This window comes from Urocampus carinirostris, chromosome 15 (assembly GCF_059441175.1).
Source record: "Urocampus carinirostris isolate Australia breed hairy pipefish chromosome 15, RoL_Ucar_1.0, whole genome shotgun sequence".
Classification (NCBI taxonomy): Eukaryota; Metazoa; Chordata; class Actinopteri; order Syngnathiformes; family Syngnathidae; genus Urocampus; species Urocampus carinirostris.
In genome coordinates this window covers 17,059,077-17,082,935 of record NC_142363.1, presented here as the reverse complement: position 1 = coordinate 17,082,935, position 23,859 = coordinate 17,059,077, and the positions used below count along the sequence as shown (strand labels likewise).

Sequence of the window (23,859 nt, the reverse complement as noted above, 5' to 3'; positions counted from 1 at the left end):
GTAGCGCATGCGCAGCTGCCCGAACACAGCTACCGTCTCCACCCTTTTTTCTCATACAGGAAGCAGCTAACAGGCTAATTGTCAACAAAGGGCAAAATTGGAGCAAATTAGCAAATCCATGTCGAAGTTGGCTTCATTGCCGAACTTCCGCCCCCCCGTCCAAATTATTTTTCTTCAACGTAATAGCTGATCCTAAAAATGACGACGACCGCTCAGCTTTTTGAGGTAAAATGAATTCTGCTCTCTGGAGTTTTGTTAGCCAACCCCAGCTAGTTTGGCTAATAATCCTTAACGCTCCTGCTTCTTATTGATCATCTGCTGCTTGCAATTGTATTGATCTTCTGTCGAGCATGTTGTTATGAGGCGGGTTCGCTTCCTACAACCCGCCAAGCTCTTGCGTTATTACAAATTGCTTGGCTTAGATATTCAACCTACGAAGATGATCGGCAGTATTAATATTTTGATTTGTGCACATTAGGAGCCTTTCGATGCAGACGAGTACATTGAAAGATTAGCGTGGAGGACTCCCGGGGGAGGCTCGAAAGGAGGAGCCGAAGCATTCGACCCAAAACGGTACCGGAGGCATCATTTAATTGCAACATCAGATAGACATGAAAACAATTCATATTTTTCTTGTTGCATTTACTGCAGTATTATTTCGACACGGACATGCATTTTTTTCATAGCGGCAAGCGATTGTCAATGAGTGCTGTCTCTGTGCCCCATTTTATCAACCATATTTCAAAATGAACCATATTTGTTAATGCCTGTTTGTATTACTGATAACGCTGTTTTCGGAAACCAATAAGATGCACCAAGGGCGTAGGTTTGGTCTTGACATTGGTGATCATATTTTATCAGTGGGGACAAACACTGACAGATCGATATCGGTGGTTCTCTCCGTCCATGCCAAAACTGCATCGCCTTTTCAAAGTTATATTCCTTTTGATGAGCCACTTTTGATTTCGTTTATCTATACATCTTGTATTTATTTTGTCTATTACTAATTAGGAGGTGTTTGTTTTCGGAACGCAAACAAATGACCCTCTTCCCCCTAAAAAACTATTACTAAATCGGAAATATTCTCAGTCATCGATGAATGCAATCAACTTGATTTTATTTTGTCAATTAAAGTTTCCTAGAGTGTCATGTTATTATACTCTGCTGCTGTAAGTGGTTTTTCATTAGCAGAAATGCCACAACACTCGAGCTCTGTGTGTTGATCCTTCTTGCCTTATCTATTTCCTGCACAAAACCGTTGCCACCACCTAGTCGAAAGCTCTTAGTGAGGAGTCGGAGACAACATATCTTCGAAGGCCACCACATTTGAGTCACCAACCAGGGGAATGAGTGTCTGCGGAAAAAGGCTGGGAGATGTCTCTAAGCTGCAGCCGTTGCTCAGGGAATTAGTCAGAAGATTATACACTCATCATTTTGGGATGTTTCCCGCTCTGTGAAATATGCTGCTGACTTAGAACATTTGCTCACTAGCTCTGATGGCATTGGTAAATGCAGCTGACGAAGCTATTCAAACTTCTTAAGGCAGGGAATCCAAGAATTAAGTGTGTGACACTATTCTATGCCTAATAACCACTGTAGGAATGTGAGGTCAGTGGGACGAGTTCGGGACTTGTTTACTTTTTTTGCGGCAAACTGAAGATGATTTCAGATTAATTTTGTGACTTAACATGTTTCATTAAATGGCAGCTTGTTGGAAGAGTTTGAGAACCACATTGAAGAGCTGAAACAGCTGGACGAGAAGATACAACGACGGGTGGAGAAGTTAGAGCATCAATGTCACCGTGAAGCGAAGGAATTTGCCCACAAAGTGCAGGACCTTCAGAGAAGCAACCAGGTGCATTCTTTGGAACTTTGTCTCCCTTTTGTATGTCCAAACATCACGTAACATCTTGCTGTTTTCTCAGGTGGCTTTCCAGCATTTTCAGGAGCTTGACGAGCACATCAGTTACGTGGCGACCAAAGTGTGTCACCTTGGCGATCAGCTGGAAGGCGTAAATACTCCGCGACAACGTGCTGTAGAAGCTCAGCGTCTGATGACCTACTTCAATGAGTTTTTGGATGGGGATCTGCGTAGTGATGTCTTCAATAACCCAGAAAAGGTGGGGTTGATATTCCTTTCCTTTCAGTGTTTTTGAAACAATACTGTTGTCATTTATCTTAGCTGGAGGTGAGATTGCAGAGAATTAAGAGGTAAACATCACTTAATGCCTTGTGAAGTTGATCCTCATGGTTGCATCCCACAGCTAATTAGAATTACTAAGCAATCATTTGCTGATGGAGTCACATGGGCGTTAAGATACTCATGTGAAGCCTCTTTGGGTTTTTTTTGGGGGGGTTGTGTTAAAAAAGTTAGTTGTGTACTTGGTTTAAGTAGGGATAACAAACTATCAGGTAAGCAATGAAATTGGACAAATGTATAAAGTAAAAATTAATCAAATACATATATTAATATTGTTTTATGTAGCCCACCAGGATGAAAGTAGTATGATTAAAATGCATCGATATTATATTGATCAGGCTAGAAAATTCACTAAAATTGTGCTATAAAATTATACGGCAGTATGTTAAATCAGAATTGATATTCCACATTTGTTCATAGTAAAGTACGGCTTTTCAATTTTTTTTTATCTTAGTTGGCCCCTTTTAAAAAAAAAAATGTTTTGAAATCTAAAAAATTGTCTAGGCTACTCAGGTTACCACAAATAATGCCAAGTTTTAGGACAATACATTTTCGTCATTTGTCTTTACAAACATGAAAAATATATTGTGAAAACTAGCAAGAAATTATTGTTTAAATATGTTTTAAAACTTCACATCTTGTCCAGGGATGCATCAACCTGCTTAAAAAAACAAAAATATAAATAGAATGTATGATAAATGTGTCTATTGCTGATGACTAAAATTGGTAATTTTTGCATAGAACATTTTTAAAATAATTTTGGGGGATATGTTTTCCCTTTTAAAATATTGTATTTAATGTTTTTACATCAGATTGGGCAATTTGGGTCGATATGAGTCCTCAAGTGCGAGGCGGTCAAACTCGGAGTTTAATTTTCCAGAAAGAAATGCGAAAATATCAGTCCAGATTGTACTTCCTCAGTATACCTCCAGATGAGGGGGGCGAGAAAAGTTGCAAGTGAATAGCTGGAGGGGAATGGCTTTGCTAATCCTCCTGAAAGGGAGGGATGGCCCGCCAGCATGGAGACAAGTGCTGCTAAACCCTGACTGCGGGGAGACTGCTACATTACTTACATGGGATTTAGCTAATCTTAGCTGGGGGACAGATACTTAGAAAACCTTCGCTGAGCAGAAAGGCTGGATCCTTCTCACGGGAGCAGAGTAATGATGTTAGCTGAGGCAGGCATCTGCGGGAACAGAGGAGTTGCAGACGGCGGGCCTTCCGCAGGTCCGAGTTTTTTTTCTTTTCTTTTTTTTTACAGTCAGCGTGTATGTCAGGAGGGGAAGGCAGAGGGGGGAAGCCCCCCCATTCTATTTTTTTTTCTGGCTGATATCCCTGGCCAGACAGATTATTGAAAGCGATTTGGAATCCTTCAGGATTACAGACCATTGAGAAAAGCCACGGAAAGAAAGAGCTGGATGTGTTGCTAAGTCAGGACACCCAGGTGAGCGCGGGCCTGCAGTTATCAGCCGGATGTTCAACACGGCGGAGGAGGGATGCTTTACTATGATTTTCCCACCTCATGGAGGCACTTCCTTTTTTATTCCAGACATTTTCATTTCCCATGGTCAAGATGCTCTGCCTCTCTTCACTCTCTCTCTTGATCATCTCTCCCACGTTCTGACTTACTTTTCCTCCTTCAGATTAAAGAGGCAGCTGATATCATTCAGAAGCTGCATCTCATTGCCCAGGAGCTGCCATTCGACAGGTGAGTCAGGCATCCTGAAGGCAGCTTTAGACAAGGGCACTGGCAAACAAGAGGAAGGTGGCGTATTAACCATGTAAACCGTTCATAAATGTCTAAGCCGATTTTGAGATGTAAGCGTTTTAAATGTTAATAGGTTTTTAGAAACAAAGCTCTGACTCAAGGGATACTTCGTGGCGGAGGTGTCAATGTATTTCGGGTCTACAACAAAATCTGATCTAAGATTCAGACATATTTTTTACTGCTCTACACACTCATAAGTAATCCCCGTTGAATCAACAATTAAAAATCCGAATGAGTTTGGTATACCGTAATATCCTGACTATAGAGAACATTTCATTATAAACTGCACCCTGTACATTTATACATGTAAAATCATTTTATACATCCATACATTAACTATAAGCTGTTGGCACCTGAATTGTTGCATACGAGAGTACACTGAAAAATGTTTTCAAGGTTCTAATACAATACTTATAATTGGCAATTATAAAAGTTATATATTTTGTTCAGTTAATGTTGCCGGGGCTTTTAGGATTCGACACAAAGTAGAGCTTACGTTCCAAAACACAGTGACAGTGTGTGTGTGTGTTTTTTCTTTTTTAGATTAAATCAGTGCAAAAATATGTATTCTTTTTAAAAACAATATTATTTATTTTGGGTTTTGGCCAAGTGTTTCTCGTTTTATGTGCACCGCTAATTTTTTTCATTACTCAATCTCAAATGCAGTTGTGCCAATTTAAATGTTCAGTGCTTTGTTCCATTGAAAATTCCCATACACTATGCTTAAATATACTTATTTTGTATTGGCTTTAGTCATGTTGTGTAGGTTTATTTACTCAATGCATTGTCTTGTTATTGTCCAGCCTATTGTGGTTGACAACTAAAATGAATCATCTTCTGTTTTCTGAACAGATTTGCAGATGTCAAAGCCAAAATAGCAAGTAAGTTCACGCTGTGGGTCGGCATTTTAAAATCTTCTGCTCTTAAAAGTGCTTTTTCGTTCTTTTTGTCTTCTTGTTTCATGGTAAGTAACATGACTTACAGTGCCAGCTAATCCAGGAGTTGAACATTGCTGAATGCAGGGGAGAGGGGCATTAAAAATAGCAATTCTGTTGATTTTAAAATAAATTGTTGTTTATAATACATGGAACAATGTGCAAGGGAGTATCAAAAAAGCGATCAAATAATAGTAAATTTTAAACAAAAGGTGTATTTGCAAAGAATGGCGCCTAGTTGTAATATTCAACAAACGATTTGGACCAAGTTCCCTGAACTTGCAAGGAAAAATGTATTAATGTCACTAATGTCCAACAAGAAACAAATGCCACCTAGTGGCAGAAAATGATCCAAATAAAATTTCATGACTTAAGAAGTCCTTTCAACATTTAAAGTTAATAACCTCTAGCCTTAAAGGAGTTTTTTCTTCCATTTTCTAAGGTGTCTTTCTTTGTCCTCTTGTTTCTAGGTAAGTACCATGATCTGGAGCGCCAGCTAATCCAGGAGTTCACCGCTGCCCAACGTAGGGGAGAGATTGGACGAATGCGGGAGGTGGCCGCTGTTCTGTTACATTTCAAGGTGACTCAAGCAGACATCCTTAGAGTAAACATTGGCTGTAGTCAGTTTTTCTGTTTCCCTCAATGTTAATTGCAACACTAATAACTGTTTTTTGGTTTTGTGAAGGGGTATGCTCACTGTGTAGATGTCTACATCAAACAGTGTCAGGATGTAAGTGAGGTATCTTTTGTAAGGAAATATGATAATTTAGTGTCTGGATTGAGCTCTTGCGTTTCTTCTAGGGTGCTTACTTGAGGAATGATGTGTTTGAAGACACAGCAGTCCTCTGCCAAAGGGTCAACAAACAGGTGGGCGAGGTCTTCAGCAGCCCAGAGACCGTCATGGCCAAACTTATCCAGAACATATTTGAAAACAAATTACAGGTATTTCTCCTGTCAACGTGTTTAAAACAAGGTCCTAAAGCAATATCTCACTTGAAGGACTCTGACTGATTTTGTGTCTGCAGGCCCATGTAAGGGACAAACTAGACAGCACACGGCACTCTGACGCAGAACAATACCTCAAGAACCTCTATGACCTTTACACAAGGTAAAATATTCCTCTTTTTGTTTTGTGTGTGAACACTGCAATCATCATATTAACGGATTGTGTGTCCAAACACTCCAGAACCACGTTATTGGCCAATAAGCTGGGCGAGTTCAACCTTGGTTCTGACAAGCACACGTTCCTGTCCAAGCTCATCAAGAGCATCTTCTCAACCTATCTGGAAAGCTATATTGACATGGAGAAGGACTACCTTCGAAGTCGCGGTGCCACAATCCTCCAGCGATACTATGACTCCAAGAACCACCAAAAACGATCTATTGGCACTGGCAGGTCCGTTTTGATTTGAATGCTGATTCACAGACGTTTACTGATTGGCAGTTGTGTTCTTGTTCAGTATCCAGGAACTGAAAGAGAGGATCAGACAACGTACTAACCTACCATTGGGCCCGAGTATTGACACCCACGGAGAGACGTTTCTGTCTCCAGAATTGGTGGTCAACTTACTTCAGGAAACACGACATGCCTTTGAGAGATGCCACAGAGTGAGTCAACATGTCTAAATTTGGATCATTTTTTATTCCAGGGCTCAACTAACCTTTTCAGAGCTGAGATTTACTTAGTTTTACTCCTACATCGCATACGAGCCAATCCATAAAACTGCATTAAAATAGCCACATACTAAAAGGAATATGTACCATTAATATTAATAAAAATGTACTTAAAACACAATACCGGTTTAAATGTGTCGATAATAAAGATTCATAAACTATTAAAAAACGTAAAATATGAAAAAATTGTAAACCATTTCCTGTACCTTTTTAAGCTGTGCTTTAATGCCAGGCAATTGAACACTATTCTCGTATTTTACCTTCCCCAAAAAGACCACTAGGCAAATACATATATACAAATGTAGCATATGAAATAGTTTGTTGAGAAAATTAAAATACTATTTTGCAATCACATTTTTTCCATAGTCAACTGAAATATAAGAAAAAGTGTTTAAGAAAATAAAAAAATCATAGATTTTCCTTTTCTTCACAATATTTTGTCAAGTAGATACAGAAGCTGCCCGACCTACGAACGAGTTAAGTCCCGTTCGTAAATTGAATTTGTTCGTAAGTTGCTTCAGTGTTATATTTTGTATGTTTAAGGTTTATATAATTATGTTTAAGGCTTGTATAAGTAACCCGTATTGTTTTGTACTAAAAAATAAACATTTAATAAAATAATATGCTCTATAAAGATAAATAAATTGAGGTTTTACTTACTTTTGGGACTTGCGCTTCAAGAAGTCCTCCTCCGTGGTAAAAAGCGTTTTGACCATTTTCTCAAACGCATCAAGCTTTCTTATTCCACTTTCATTTCAAAATAAATGGCTCCCCTCTTCCTTACGCTTTACATCAATCATAATGAATGGATGCACGAGATATTAAACAATAAAAACGTCAAAGTTCTTAGTGCGCTAGCGATACAGTACACGTTGTTATGATAACACTCGAACCAGGAAGTAGAAGACGGATTTCTTTTTCGGGGTGGATGCTGGGTGACCTCTCACAGCGCCACCACACGCTGGTAGCGGCGTAAAGAAGCACTACAGTACTGTCCTCTACACGGAAAAAGGTGCACACAATACAAAATCTAACTTACAGCAATGTTCGGATATTTTTCGACATCCCGAAAAAAATGTTCGTATCTACCGTTTTGCGTAATTCGAATGTTCGTAAGTAGGGGAGTGTCTGTAAAAAATTTGCCATCAGGTCCCTAATGCTAATGGCGGATTATATTCACTGACTTAAAATTACTAGCCACTTAAGAATTTATGACTCTTGCATCTACTGATTATTGCTAATGTTAGCAGTGGTGTCAGCAACTTCAGCTTAATTAGCAATATGCCCCGCCCCCTATTCTTTTTGTTCTTAATAATGGTGCAACAAAATGTTTTTACATCGTTGAAAGCGGGTTTCATTAAAGCAATTAATAACCTGTCTAACTGTCACCATAATGTAAAGTTAATCTCTTTCTTTGTATCCATCAGCTTTCAGATCCCGCTGACCTGCCCAAGAATGCATTCATAATCTTCCTGCTGCTAGTCGAGAATCTTTGTGTGGATCACATTGACTACGCTTTGGAGATCGGTCTCTCAGGTATAGTCACTTCTCAGAATAATGTTGGAGAACCAGGCCAAATAACTTGTCAAGGATATTTGATTAGAGTCCACTGAAGTGAAAAATTCAAAATTTTGAGTTCAGTCTGGACTGGGCAAACCCTCAAGCGTATCATCTGATTATATTCTCGCTCTATTGCTTCCATACAGCAATTCCCTCCTCTGATGCCAAGAATGCCAACTTGTACTTCCTGGATGTGGTCCAGCAGGCAAACTCTATATTTCACCTTTTTGACAAGCAGTTTAACGATCAACTTATGCCTCTAATAAGGTTTGTTCGTGGTTGAATTATTTGCACATTTAGGGGATATGACTCTGCTGCATTAAAGAAAATTAGAACAATTTATATTGCTGCCAAATTGTTTCTCTGTGAACAACTTTGAACTACAACATATTTAACGGACTCATGGCAATTTTCTAACATCAATTTAAATACTTTGTTTTCTTTATCAGATTTCTGCAGGTAGAAAAATTGCATTTGATTTGACTGAAATTAGGCCTCAAATTATAATAAAGATTATAAAATACATTGTCTCGAGGCATTAAAAATACCAATGATTTTAATGAACAAATAAAATGTTTTCATAATACATACAACTTTGTGCAAAGGAATTATTGAAGCATGATCTTTTAGAACTTTGAAACAAAAAAGGCTGTGAGACACTAGACAACTTGTAACTTGCCATGAACAAAATGGACTGGAGTAAACAAATTGATTGATGTTTTGAATAGCAATTTCCTTTCTTTTTAAGGAACTGATGATGTTACTAATGTCCAACACTATTGGCAGAAAATAACAATTCATGACATAATCACCCCCTTTAGAAGTTTAATGTAGCTTAAAACTGTTTACAAATCGGGAGATATCTTCACCAATTAACCCAAATACAATAACACATCAGTATTTGTGATAAGTTTATAGTTAAGTACACTCAAAATAAGGAGAGAAGACATAAATGGATTTTAAACTTGCAAGGAGAAGAGCAGAGAGTCCAAACATCAGATAATAAATTTCAACCGGCTCTAAAAGCTTCCCCTGAGCCCTTATATCAAATCTCGTAGGTTACAAAAAACAGATTAGCCCTAGACTGTGTGGATATCAAAGAACAGCAACATGATTGGTCGGTGGTGACGATTATGTAAATAGTGCCTAAACGTTAAAACAATTAGCAACAGTGAGGTATAATAATCAAAATAACAAGCTGAAATCCTATGCAATTTCCTTTGAAGGTGACCGATATTAAAAACAGAATCAATGTATCAATTTGGTAATCATATCTGGCTTAATTTCTCTTATTTGACACTTACAGAAATGCTTGTAATAATTTTGTGTGATGTAGTGTTACTTGACCACTGATATCAAATGATCAATTTATTTTGATTTAAAACTAGCTTACAAACTTAACACATGAATAGTATATGTAATGTATGTTTTATCGGTTTGTGTGTTTAAAAATCAATAAAAAAACAGAGAGGGTATTTATAATAATTGTTTCAATTGCCTGGCTGTCTGTATGTGTAGTCCTATTCTGGTGAAAAGATGAACTCTTTATCATTTGTCTGACTTTTTAAAATCCGTTTGCAGTTCATCGCCAAAATTGGCCGAATGTTTGCACAAGAAGAAAGAAGTGATTGAACAAATGGAAGTGAAACTGGACACAGGAATAGACAGGTGAGTGTACTCACAGACATACTTCATTGAGGTTTGGCTTATTGCTTTACTGTATGCCGCAGAACGCTAAACTGCATGGTGGGACAGATGAAGCACATCTTGGCAACAGAACAGAGGAAGACTGACTTTAAGCCAGAGGATGAAAACAACGTCATGATCCAGTACACTGCAGTAAGTGTGGCCCTAGCTGTAAACACCAGAAGACTGTGCCTAAAAAATCCAGCCTAACTCAGGTCCACTGGTATTAAAGCCCAACCTAGCCTGACCTTTCTTTTTTTGGTCCGCAGGCCCGAGCCCGTAGCAAACCCTAAATGTCGTATTTTATTTGCGGGGATTCGCGAGGAAAGGGGTTTTATGATGACAAACGAAAGCTTTTTATAACTAAGTTTAAGTAAAACAAGACTGTATAAACATTTGCATCTTTTATATTTCTGTGTCTGCACAGATTACATTACCCGACTATTTTCCATCATTGATGGATTATTCTAAGCGTTTGAAAGGAACATTTTAAGGCTGTCCATTATTGCGATGGGGTCAAAATTGGGCCACAAACCACAGCAACAATTTGTCCTAAAGAATCTAGCGTGGCACTTTAAGAGAGATGCAGAGGGATAAAAAAGAACAATGACGGGTGGATAATAAAACGGGGCAGGAGAGAGTTCTTTGAATTTACATTACATGAGTTTAGTACAGTACGGGTTTTTCTTGTTTTAATTTGCATTTCATTGTTCTAGTATACATTTCTCTAAACATTATTTTTTTTTAAGTCAGCTAGAGAAGTCCGGCCTGTCCCGAACTAATAATTGACATTTTAACCCCGACCCAGGCCGAAATTTGGGTCGGACTAGGGCTCGCCCTTATGATTTTACCTCTAATAAGAACCGCCAAAATGCTTTTTAAACAACTTTGACTTTTAATCTTTAGGCCTGTGCCAAGGTGTGTGCCTACGTCAGTCGGCAGGTGGAACACGTGCGGAAGTCCATGGATGGCAAGAACGTGGACACGGTTTTAACGGAGTTGGGCGTTCGCTTCCACCGCCTCATTCACGAGCACTTGCAGCAATACAATTACAGCTCCATGGGAGGCATGCTGGCCATCTGCGACGTGGCCGAATACCGACGATGCGCCAAGGACTTTAGGGTAAGAGGGCCACTGAGGTTCAAGGCTAGCACTCTGTCTCACTGTCTATGAATTTGCTTGACAAAATGAGTGTGCTAGATTGAAGAAACTTAAGAATACAATAGAATTGTCTTCATTGTCATTGATTACAAATTAGTAAACATTGTTTGCAATGAGATTAGACGTGGCACTCCAGGATAAACAAGACAAAAAATAAAGACAGAAAAGGGAAATGAGATAAAAGAATGTCAGGATAAATAGGCAAAAGTATTTATTAAGGTACTGTTTGGAGACTGTTTGGAGTTGTAAGCACATTTTGTTTCGCTAATCACAGTGCAATGAAAAATAGTGCATCAAAACAATAGTGCAATGAAAAATTGTGTAATAACTTCATGGGCTAATTGAGATTTTAGGATGTATTTTTGAAAAGTAGCATGAACAAAAAGCAAATCTTGTCCCTCTGGCAAGTATGTTTTGTTGTTGTATTTTCGTTTTGAATTATTTGGTGACAAAAATGGGTAAATATACATAATATATTTTTAAGTATACTACAATTAAACATATATTTAAAATATGTGTAATTTTAACTTCATTTTCTATATTGATAAACACTCAGTTTATGTAATTTTATTTACCCAGAAAAAACAATTTGTTTTATAGTAAACCAATTTCTCTAAGCTTAAACAAAAAGGTATCGTGTCTGTCAACGTGAATGTCCAACATGAATCAACATGCCATCCAGTGGCAGAAAATGTCCTTACTGCAAATGCATTACTCAAATACTCCCTATACATTTTAGGCATGTTCTGAACTGCAAATTTCTATCAATAACTAAAACAAAAAGCTGTGTTTTGAGAAATCTGGTTGCCCATTCAACATACTACAGACGCTGCCCTAATTCTAAACGATTTTGTAACCTGTATTATTTTGTACCAAAACATAAACCTTTCATAAAATAATATGTTCTATAAAGATAAAGTTGAGTTTAACTTACTTTTGGGAGATGAGCTTCAAGAGGTCCTGCTCAGTGGAAGAGAGTCGACGAAAAAAAGCGATCCAACCATTTTCTCAACCACCTCAAGCTTATTCCACTTTCATTTCAAAAGAAACGGCTCGCCTCTTCTTTACACCTTACACCGTATTGAATGGATGCACAAGGTATCAAACAATAAAAATGTCAAAGTTCTTAGCGAGCTGGAGATTCAGTACAGTATGTTTACAGACGAACTAGGAAGTAGAAGCCGGATTTCTTCTTCGGGGTGGATGCTGGGTGACCTCTCACAGCGCCACAGAAGAAGCACTACAGTACTGTTCTCTTACAAAACAAAGTCTAACTAAGCAATGTCCAGATATTTTTCGACATCCCGAAAAAAATCTTCGAATCTACCGTTTTTCGTAAGTCAAATAGTCGTAAGTAGGGGAGCGTCTATGCTTAACAAATTGTGTTGACTTCCTTTTTAAAATATTCGGTAGATTCCAAAGGAGTCTAATCTATGCTTTCCCCCTCCCAGGTGCCCCTGGTGCTGCAGCTCTTCGACACACTGCACGCCCTTTGCAACCTCCTGGTGGTTGCACCCGACAACCTGAAGCAAGTGTGTTCAGGCGAACAGCTCACCAACCTAGAGCGCAACCTCCTGCACGCTTTCGTCCAGCTCCGAGTGGACTACCGTTCTGCACGTCTGGGTCGCCATTTTAGCTAATGACCGGCCGGACAACTTAAACTGTCTCCGTCCAGTCGCGCTGTCCAGCGCCATGCTTCAATAAGTTGATGCACTTTGGATAGAGACCCCTCGGCTTCGGTGCCACAATCTGATTCTTGAAAGGCTCACCTAGTGATGGCTTCACAGACTAGATGGCTACTGCTGCCTTGAATGTGGGATAATGTGCATTTTGCCTATTGCTTAAAATGTGTTGAATTTTGTTTTTAAAATACTAATTGATTTCCCATTGACATTTTTAGTTTCATCATAAATGGACATTGATTTATATCCTTATGTACAAAACACATTATTTTTTGATTATGCCGACTATATAAAGTCTCTGGCTGCTCTTGTGCACCCGATTAAAACCTCAAGCTGCTGTAAAGGGAGACAAATTATCGCACTATAAACCGCACTGGATTATAAGGTGCACCCCTCAACCGTCTTTTGTCATATATTATTCAGATATAAGGCGCACTGAACTACAAAGTGCATGGAATTTATATTACAGAAAGCTACCGCACTTGTTCCTCTTGCGCATTTCTATACACTTAGGGTATATTTTATTGCATTAATTGATCAGTCAAAAAAGTCGCTTACCAAAATCGCAAAACATTGTACGCAACGGGAATTGAACCTGGGCAGTAAATCCCTACCTTTAGACCACTGGTTCCCAACATTTGTTTTTTTTTTTACTTTGGAACGTTTAAATATCTGACAATATTCCTCCAGCTAACTAATAACAATATTAATAATTAAGAATAATAATAAGCCTAAAACCACTATATCACTCAACAGCTAGGGATCTTGATGAAATGAGAAAAGGCATTAGATTTTATTTTGAAAATTACACTTTTTATACTCACAGTACGATGTCTTGTATATTTCATCTTCAAGGCGTACGTGATTGGTCAATCGTTATACAACATTATTTTGGCTGACCTCCATCTCATAATGCTCCATTACAGTTTAAGTAAGATAATGTGAGGATCTAATAGAAGGTAATGGATTTTAAGTTGACCTTTACAATCCCAGTGAACTTGTTGCTAAGAATCAGCACTCTCACCTTCGCAATCTGGGTTCGATTCCCGCAGCATCCATAGCTGATCTAATTAGGTCAGCTATATTTGACGATCGACCAATCATTGTTTAATGTAAAAGCTTGGTGTAATGTGCACCCAATTTATGATAATGTGTATGGCTTTGATCTTATCGCTAGCTAAAAAAAAAGAATGTGGTTATACATAAATTAATTAGGTGTGAGCGAAAACGAAGGCATTTTTTTCTTTTTCTTTTTTGTGGGCCGGTACCAAATAACCCAGGCCCCGGTACTGATCCGCGGTGGTTGTCGACCACTGTTCTAGACAACTAGTGATGCATGAACATCAAAAGGCATTAGGTTTTACCTTATTTACACACTTTTTTTACTCCAGATGTCAGAAACGAATGTTGGGGAATGGAGAAAACAGTCATCCTGAAAGATATACTGTAAAGTAAAAGAGCAAGAACACTTTTTGGTCTATCTGATGATGATTTGGACTTGTAGTTTTATATCTTTCAAGACGAAAATTCTTTTTTCTACATTCTCTAACATCTGTATCTGGCACTGGAAAAATTACACGCCAGTGGGATTAAAATTGAATGCCTTTTTATATGTTATATGTACCACTGGTGATCTTGTGGTTTAGTGTCAGCTCTCACCGCAGCTTCCTGGGTTTGATTCCCATCGCATACAATGCTTTGAGATTATGGTCAGTGATGTTCTTCGATGGATCATTCATTGCACACAAACGTTAGTAACGCACATGTGCAAATACTGTATGCATTTTAAATCTTATCCACCGAATTTTGCTTTTAAACGGTGCTTCACATTATAAGGCGCACTCTAGCCAATTTTGTTTTTTAGGTGCGCCTTATAGTCCTGAAAATACATTACATCTTGAAAAACATGCGATATAGCTCTGTCTGGAAAAGAGACACATGACCACCTTGCTGATCTCTGACCCCAGAGCACAAAGTGGATGTCAAGAGGCCGCCCAAGTGAGATCCTAACTCGAAACGAGTCTGAGAACCACTCTGGAGGGTTTGGGTGGTCTTTGACGCGATGGGTCACTGAGTATGTGTCACCATAATTGCACAGATCAACACTCGCTCAAAGACGTTCCTGCTGAGGAGCACGTCTTTTTTGGGTCAACGGAGATCAAAATTGTGACCTTTTCTTCTAACAGGGCTTTCATGGCGCTCACTGTCTTTTTGCACTATGAGAAGAGGTAGATGATGTCTAAGACCTATCCTGCCATGTAGAATCAAATGTATCAATACATATCTACACGGTAAAATTACTTGTTTTAACTTAATACGCAAGAACCTTTGAAAACAAAACAAAAAAGTGATTTCCGAATGTGATTTAGGTGCTGTACCTGAGTCAGATTAGGTACAATCTGTTTCATGTGGGGTAGAAAACCTCAACCCAAAACGGATTGGAGAATTATGAATGCCACCAGGCTGTACTTGCACAAGACACACCACAGGATGACCCTGGCAGTATAGATGGGTTGGCAACCAAAAATGTTTTTTTTTTTAGAAAGAGCCTTAATTGGGACCCAAAAACAATATTGGAGCTGCAAAAAAATAAAAGCTATATATAAGCCTTATTAGGAAGGCAACACACACTGTATATATCTATATTCATAAGAAAATGTTATATTTGTTGGTCCTACAGTAAGCATATAATTTTCCACTATCAAATATTTTCAAAAAAGCCATGGGGAGTGCCAAAGAACTGCATTCGGCTCCAGAGCCATTTGCTGCAGACCTCCTAGTTAAGAGATCCGTGAGCTGTGAGATAAGGACAATGTGTTTAATGGAGTAGTGTCAAAAGTTTACTCTCTTTAAGTGTTAATTTACCACTGATTTTTAAGGTACTTGGTAATAATGTTCATTTAAAACTTACATGGATACGAAAAATACACTAACAAATAAATACTGAAATGAATATATGTCATTCAAATATAAACACATCACGTAACACCTAAATGTATGACAAATGTATTTTTTTCATGTATTTATACATTTTGTCACAACACAATATTATTTGAATGGGGGTGCAATGACTTTACTCACTGATCAAATCATAGGTGAAAAGCTCATTTGAATTAAAATTTATTGTGAAAAATATATATGACAAAATACTGAAATTATAATTGCATACGGAGGACCAACACTGCCACATGTAGAAATAAATTTATAAATACCTTTAAATATTTGTCGTATGAATAAACGAACACTAGTAAATGAACACATAATCAGATCACTTAATACCTAAGTATACAACACAATAAATGCAATGGATTCATATTCAGTATGTATGCAATTTACCCTTTATTTTTGTAATTATTTTGGTTTTTCTGTTATGTATTTTGTCTCAACAAATGTTATTCAAACAAGGGGGTGGGACCGACTAGAAGAGCCTTTCCCTTATTGGTTGATTGACTAGTGCACCAACCAATTGCAATATCTCTCTTCTCCGATCAACCCATAGGTGAAAAGGCAAGCAGGCCGCCTCCTCTTTTGAATAATATTTTGTTGAGACAGAATAAAAATGGAAACGTATTTTCTCATTTATTTTTTCGTGTATTTCGTCAAGAAAAATTGTTCAAATGAGGGGGCCGGTCGAACTGTGAGCTGTTCACCTATTGGTTGATCATCGAAAAAGGACATCGCAGTTCATAGGTGCACTCGTCAATCAACCAATAGGTAAAAAGCTTAGCCAATTTGATCAGCCATTAACATTTGGTTATGACAAACTACACAACAAAATAAATCAAATATATCGTAAATATATGAATACATATACATATACCAGCTCAGTAGCCTAGATGGTAAGGCGCCCGCTTTGAGACTGGGAGGTCGGTGGTTCGCGCCCCGGCCGAGTCATTCCTAAGACTTAAAAAGTGGTCGGCGGCGCCCTCTGTTGGCTGCGGCTGCATCGGCACGCTACAACGTGTCAGGTGCAATCGACATTTCGTTCTGTGTACATTGTTACACAGAATGACAATACAAGGAAATTATTATTATTACATTGTCTTTATGTCATATATTTAAGTATTTATGGAGGACTGATCCTGCCATATGTAGAATTAAACATATAAATAAATACATATATACAAATATATGCCATATCAATGAATAGATAAATGAATCACGTACTACCTAAATATATGATAAACACAATTTATTTCTGCTTTTCATCATTTATTATATCGTATTTTATTTCGGTTTGTATTATGTTATTATTTTATTATGTTTTGTATTTTGTTTTTTATTTTGTCACAGTTTCTGAGCTATTACACAAATGCAGTGTTTTTCAACCCTTTTCGAACCAAGGTACACTTTTATTCATGAAAAAAAGTTATGAGGCACACCGTCCATCTAAAATGTTGGAAAATTAAGTTATGTCAAATATTTTACTGGACTACATCATAAAAAGGTAATTAGTATATAAAAATAATAAAACAATACTTAAAATAAAATAAAAAAGATGTGCTTTATTTATGTTTTTATGTTTTACAGTGCAATCTTAAACCGCTTTGTAAAACAAATTAAGTTATTAAATGTACTGTGCTACCTCATGAGCAGATAATTAGTATATAAAAAGTATATAAAAATCTACTGCCATCTACTGATATGGATGACTACTACAGTTACTTATCTGAAGATAGCAAAAATACTGAATAATGGCCAGATGTTTTTGGAAAGACAAAATTTGGAAAATTCCAGCGCACACTAGACAAGGTCTCACGGCACATTAGTGTGCCCCGGCACACTGGTGAAAAATCACTGCACTGATGAACCAAAAGATGAAAATCTCAGCCAGTTGGCCCCACCCTCTCATTTGAATAACAGTTTTTTTTTTGTGACACAGTACACGGCACAATAGATACTAAAGTAAATAAATGACAAAATTATTAAATATATGAATACATTGCATTTATGTCATATAATTAGGGTATTACCTTATTTTCTATGAGTTATTTTTTTTAACATGGCATATATTTCTAGTTAATTATTCATATATTTACTGGGATGGGCTCCAGCACTCCTGTGACCCTACTGAGGATAAGCGGTGCAGATAATGGATGGATGGATGGATGAATATTCATACATTTATTTCTACATAGTTGACACCCGCTGCTTATCTTCTCTTATTGTACTACTGTTTACCTTAACCATGGACTCATTAAACAAAAAATAAAGATGCATTTTATCTATGTCCTCAAACTCAATAAGACAATCCCACAAGCGCTTTATTAAGTGTGAATGTCACTTTCAAAGTGAGATGAAACCCCTTTTCCCGTTTCTATAGAAGTCATCAAGTATTCATGGGAATTCTTGCCACCAGAGAAAAGTTCTTCTTTCGACTTGGGGAAGCGAGCAGCACCAGAGGGGATTAGATATCCGGGCCTTGATGAATTGTGTGCAGTAGTCACGGACGGGGGCGTTGGAGATAGAAACGCCCGAAAGCTCGCTTCTAGCTGCTAAAGGTTGGCGTCGTGCGGAAGGTACACACCAAGCCTGGCGTGTTCAAACAACATCATTAATTAGGCTAATATTAATATTATCAACGCCGCATACATTCAATTCTCTCTGTCCTAATCACGACTGGATAGCTTGTAAAAATGATTGTGTTAGGACTCGGTGTAAACAACAAGGCAAACGTTTGATACTATTTGATTTTGGGGGGGTGATTAGTTGGACGGACAAGTGATGCCAGGCCGGAGATGATAACCGGCAAAGGTACCGAGCAAGGCAGGGGTGCAGTCTATCCCCAGAGACCCCCCCTGCACGGGTTTGTGCAAAAGAGGGGTTCTGTGTTTTTTTGGAGGGGGGTTTTGTTTGAGCAGATGGATGGGATTAGTAATTGTGTCAACACTGGAGTGCTGGATAAGACTGTGTCCTCTCTTACTTGTCATTTGAAGCAGGCGTTACATCCAATTTTGCATACAGGAAGACACAGGGACATTATGGACATAGTAACCAGGCCAGAGGTAGGATCAGGCCTTAAAAAGCCAGCCCGACCCATACCCGCAGGTGTTAACGCCCTACCCGGCTCGAGCCCGACCCATTCGCTTGATTTGCAGGATCGAGCCCAAAGCAAACTCAATGTTTTATATTTTATTTGTGAGGAGAGGTGATTTATGATTAATTTAAGTCTGTCATTTGTAACAAAATCTTTGTTAAACAAGACCTAATAAACATATCATGATTACTGACTCAGCTCTGCCCGCTCTTTTGGCGCCAACTGCCGCGGGTTCTGATTGGATCCCGATCAGTATTTGAACTCAGTCCTGTCTGTCCCCTTTTGTCAGTCAGTCTGCGAACCTCAGTGAACACTAGGCAAGCCTTTTTTCGACCCTGACTCCCACCTGTCCCATTTTTTGCTCCCGTCTGTCCTCGGCTTCGACCCTTTTCTGATCCTGACCACGTCTGCTCTCCTGTCCCGGCTTCGGACCTCTTTTTTTCCCCGACTACGTTTTCTCTCCTGTCCCGGCTACCGACCCGCTATTTCCATCCCTGACACCGCCATCGCTCGCCACGGAAGATCCACTCCCGCGTTCGGAGCACAATCCGAGTACCAGAGCGACTTGCTTCCCGGGTCCAGCGAACACCGGATCGTGGGTGTGGGCCTTTCTCTTCCTTCCAATAAAAACTTGTGAGAAACGTAAGGCAAGTGGGTCCTGTCTCCGTTCTGGGCCGGACAAAACAGTAGCATCTTTTATATTTCTGTGTCTGCAGAGGTCCCATCGATTCACAATTTTCCCTCATTGGTGGACGTTTTTAATCGTCCTTATTTTCCAAAACTAGTCAAAACCAAAATAATAATGATAAATAAACAAATAAAAAAGGGTTGCTTTCACCAGTTATTATGTATGTTTCATTTACTATGTAATTATGTATACTCTAGAAACTACAGTAGAGCCTTTGTTATTTTATCGCATGGAACATTGAGGAAAAGCCTGGGTAACTTTAGTAGTACTGAGCTTTATTATTACAAGTATTAAATGAGAATAAATGTACAATGAGCATTTTATTAAGTTTAAAAAGGCATAGTCAGTATTGTATTTTAGTTGCTGCATATTTTATCGCGTATTTTGTGTACTCTGTCGTGAATTGTCTTATGTATTCTGTCTTTTATTTTGTCATCGTGTGTTTTGTCGTCGGGTATTTTGTCTGGTATTTCCTCGCATATTCTGCCGCGCGTTTCGTCCTTGTGTATTTTGACGTTGTTTATTCCATTGTTTTTTTCAGCAAAAATGTTATGGTTTATTTGGTTGTGTACTCGGTCACGTATCCAGGTCAGGTATTTTGTAACGTAGTTTGTCATGTATTCTTTCGTCATGTATTTTATCGTTGAGTACCGGTATTCAGTCGTGAATTGTGCTGTGTATTGTGTCCTTTATTTTGTTGTCGCGTGTTCTGTTTTGTGTTTCGTCAGGTATTCCCTCGAGTATTTCATCGCGTAACCTATCACATATGTTTTCAACGTGTATTCTGTTGTGAATTGTCTTGTGTATTTTGTCTTTTATTTTGTCATCGTGTATTTTCTCGTCGTCTATTTTTTCGTCAGGTATTTCATTGTGTATTACGGCGGGAATTTTGTAGTCTATTTTGTTGTGTATTCTGTCTTGTAGTTTGTCATGTATTCTGTCAGCATGTATGTTGTCGTTTTGTATTCTATCATGTATTTTGTCAGGTACTCAGTCGTGAATTGTGTCATGTATTTTGTCCTTTATTTTGTTGTGTGTTTTGTCTTTGTGTATTTTGTCTGGTATTTGCGTTGCCTCATCTGTTGCGTGTTTTGCTATTGCATATTTTGTCATCGTCTATTTTATATCCATGTATTCAATTGTGTATTCTGGCGTGAATTTTGCAGTGAATTCTGTCGTTTATTTTGTCATTTATTTTTGTAGTGTATATAGTCGTCTATTCTGTCACATATTCTGTCATGTAATTTGTTGTCGTGTATTTTGTTGCATATATTGTTTTCATTTATTTGGCCATGTATTTTGTCAAGAACTGTTTAAAGCTAGGCTTAAAACACACTTAAATTCTATACCTTATGAATGACCTATATTTCTGGTTGACAATTTCTGTTTATTGTCTGTTCTTACAACATTCGTTGCAGCCTGGTCATCCTGGAAGGGAGATTACCTCATGTGCAGTCCTGTCTCAAGGTTTCTTCATTTTCCTCATGTTGAGGTTTTTGAGTTTTTCCTTGCCCTCATGTAGGTTGTAGATCAGGGGTTGGTGTAATAATAGTCTGTAGTGTGCAATAATCTGTGATTAAGGGCTGTACAAATAAACATGAGTTGACTTGATTTAATATGCTGCAGCAAAAAGTGTAAAACCAAACTTAGTTTAAAACATATCCCAAAAACAGAACACTCAAGGATAGATATACCTGATTTTTGTATAGACAGTTGATCAGAGTCAGATGTGTTTGCCGTTTCTATTTGCCTCAAACTACATAACATAGAAACCGGGACGTTCCAAGAATGAAATAGTTCCCACCTTCCTCGAATGCAGCACTGTTGATGCCTCCTCAAACCACACCCTCCATGGCTCTTTTCATGAATTATTAACAAAAGGTGAAAAAGTCCTTAGCTACTCCCCCCACGTTAGCCCTTTCAAACTATTCTAGCCAGTCCTCCAACATGCTACAAATCCTGGCTTTCAGCGCATCACATCACCGCCCCAACTAGGCCGGCCCTCCCTCAGCCTCCTGGAGCACTGACAATAAAGCATTACAGCAGTCAATCCATGTCAACAACGGCTTTGCTTAATTCCTGCTAAACACGTTTCAACTAAATCTTCACCTAATGATGCATAATGACTGCTCTTTAGCGTGCCTGCACACTGTATCCATTGACTTTTTTTGAATTACTATATCAAGATGGCCTTGTTGGAAGTAGTTCACAAATACCATTCAGTATTCCCTCAATTTTTTTTTGTAAATAATCTGTTTTATAACCATCTGAAAGCCTCATCTGAATTGGTTGAGAGGTTTTTTTTTCGGAACCTTTCCATTTTATCGTCTGACCCATGGTAAAAATGCCGCTCTTGTATAAATCAATATATAGTGGATGCCACAGTTGTATCCATCCATATATAGAGTAAGTCAATGCTTCTAGCAAGACACGTGAGAGAACGCGGGCTGCAGCAATGGAGCGCAATTTTGGAATAAACAAGTGTGATACAGTGGTACCACCACGTACAAAATTAATTATTTCTGGGAGTAGCATTGTAACCTGAAACATTTGTAAGTAGAGACACATTTTGAATGTAAATGCGCTATTTCGTTCCCAGCCCCGCAAAAGTATGATTTTTTTTTGTTTTAATAAAAAACAAAAGTGCATCAGAACATGAAACAAATAAAATAAGATAAAATTCGGCTACCGCTCGATAAACATAAAACGAGAGGCACATAATGTAAAAGACAAAGAATAAAGGAAATTTTAAAAAATATTAATTTACCTTTTTACTGGCCTCTTTTTTGCCTCACTTTTCTTGAAAAACCGATCTAATGACATCTGATTTTGCCGGCTTTTGACAATCCGTCGGAAATGCGCAAGGCAGACGTCTTCATAATGAGCAATAGCCCGACCTGTCTACACTTTTTCCTGGCGATTCCTTTCCACGATTTCCGAGTCTTCATAGAAGTTTGCCAAAATGTATTTAATTTGGACGGATGGAATGATGGCTGTGTCCTGCTCCTTGTCGTCTCTGAACTCCTCCTGCATGGTGGTGTACGTTATAATACCGTTTCATCTCCTTTGCGTACTTTCGATGGACAGAAAAAGTCTCTTCCTCTTTTTTTTCCTTGTCCACTTTTCTGCATGTCTTTTGTGGGGTCCATTGTGAATGATAGTCCTTCATAGCAGTAGCATACAGTACACTGTTTACAGACCAGGAAGGGGACACGAAGAGCATGCCTGGATACACGCATACCGAACCGGTTGCCAGGTAGAACTCTGGGAGTGGAGAATGGCAGCGCGTACTGTACTGTATTTTTGACTTTGTATCCTGAAAACACCTTTGTAACTAGTCTCAACATTTTCCCGTTCAGGTACTTTGTAACCTGAAACATTTGTATGAGAGACATTTGTGAGTAGAGGGACCTCTGTATTTTGTTTATAGTCTTGAGGTGAGGCAAGTGAGGCTATGCCTCACCTGTCATCATGGAAATATAAAATTCTAACAATAATAAATGGTTATATTTATTCACTATCAATATTATTAATACAAGGAATATACAACACAATACTGTGCTGAGTATCTGCAGATGCAGAGGCATGCAATTATCTTTCTTCACAGCAGAGGACGATAGTGAGAGCAAGGATTCTAATTGGTGGACACCGCAGCCCCAAATCATAGAGTTAGTGACAGTATTAGCAAGCTAACATCTTAACCCATCCATATTTTTTATAAATGCATGAACTTTTTTTCATGATGCATAATCTATTGATGCTTATGTTCAAAAGGAGCGGTCCATGAACTTAATTTAAAGGATAAGGTAAGAGTATAAGATGTTTATCATCCATGCTACAAATTATATATTGCTTCCTTGCTCTGCCAATCAAATGATGTAAAGGACTTGGGGTCATTTTTTACAAATCTGACCGTGCCTCACTGGGTACTACCCTCCCCACACGTCACTGATCTTGACAACGGTTCATTCGAATGGCTTCAATTAGCGGCAAATAAGCAGAATACAATTCTCTGACTGGTTTCAGTGTAAAAGCGCTAGAGAAATGGAGCACAGTACATAGAAACCAATCTACAATGCGCCAAGTTCTTGAAAATCCATCCTTGAAATGGCAAGGGAATACTGTATTTGTCACGGTTGCCCATGGCGCCCAATTGGCCCCACCTGTTTGGCGCCAGCTGCGGCTCGTTGACTGTTTGGCATCCCTCCTATTTAAGCTCAGTGCTCTCACTCACCCTTTGTCAGTCCGCCAATGAACCTCTGCACGCGCAAGACGTGGGTTTTGACTCTGTCCGGTTTACGGCTCGTGTTTCCTGTCCGGTATTGTCCTGTTTAATATCAATCTCCAGTTTCGTTCCCGGCCTTTTTGTTCTGTTTGTTATCGATTTCCAGTGCCTAATTGCGTTCCTGTCTAGTTTGTCCTGTTTGATTTCGATCTCCAGTGTCTGGTATCGTTTCAGTCTATCTCG

General features: G+C 38.5%; 1 protein-coding gene across 1 annotated transcript; it reads left to right on the top strand.

Annotated features, from left to right (window-relative positions):
* The first annotated feature begins 31 nt into the window (after positions 1-31).
* exoc5 (exocyst complex component 5) lies at positions 32-13,494 on the top strand. The gene is made up of 18 exons (XM_088354613.1): positions 32-225; positions 479-573; positions 1,708-1,855; positions 1,926-2,120; positions 3,844-3,908; positions 4,821-4,849; positions 5,374-5,483; positions 5,589-5,633; positions 5,705-5,845; positions 5,929-6,011; positions 6,090-6,299; positions 6,364-6,511; positions 8,005-8,113; positions 8,284-8,404; positions 9,719-9,805; positions 9,868-9,976; positions 10,730-10,945; positions 12,436-13,494. Exons 1-18 carry the CDS (start codon positions 199-201, stop codon positions 12,622-12,624), a joined length of 2,127 nt encoding a protein of 708 aa, XP_088210739.1. The 5' UTR covers positions 32-198; the 3' UTR covers positions 12,625-13,494.
* The last annotated feature ends 10,365 nt before the right edge of the window (positions 13,495-23,859 follow it).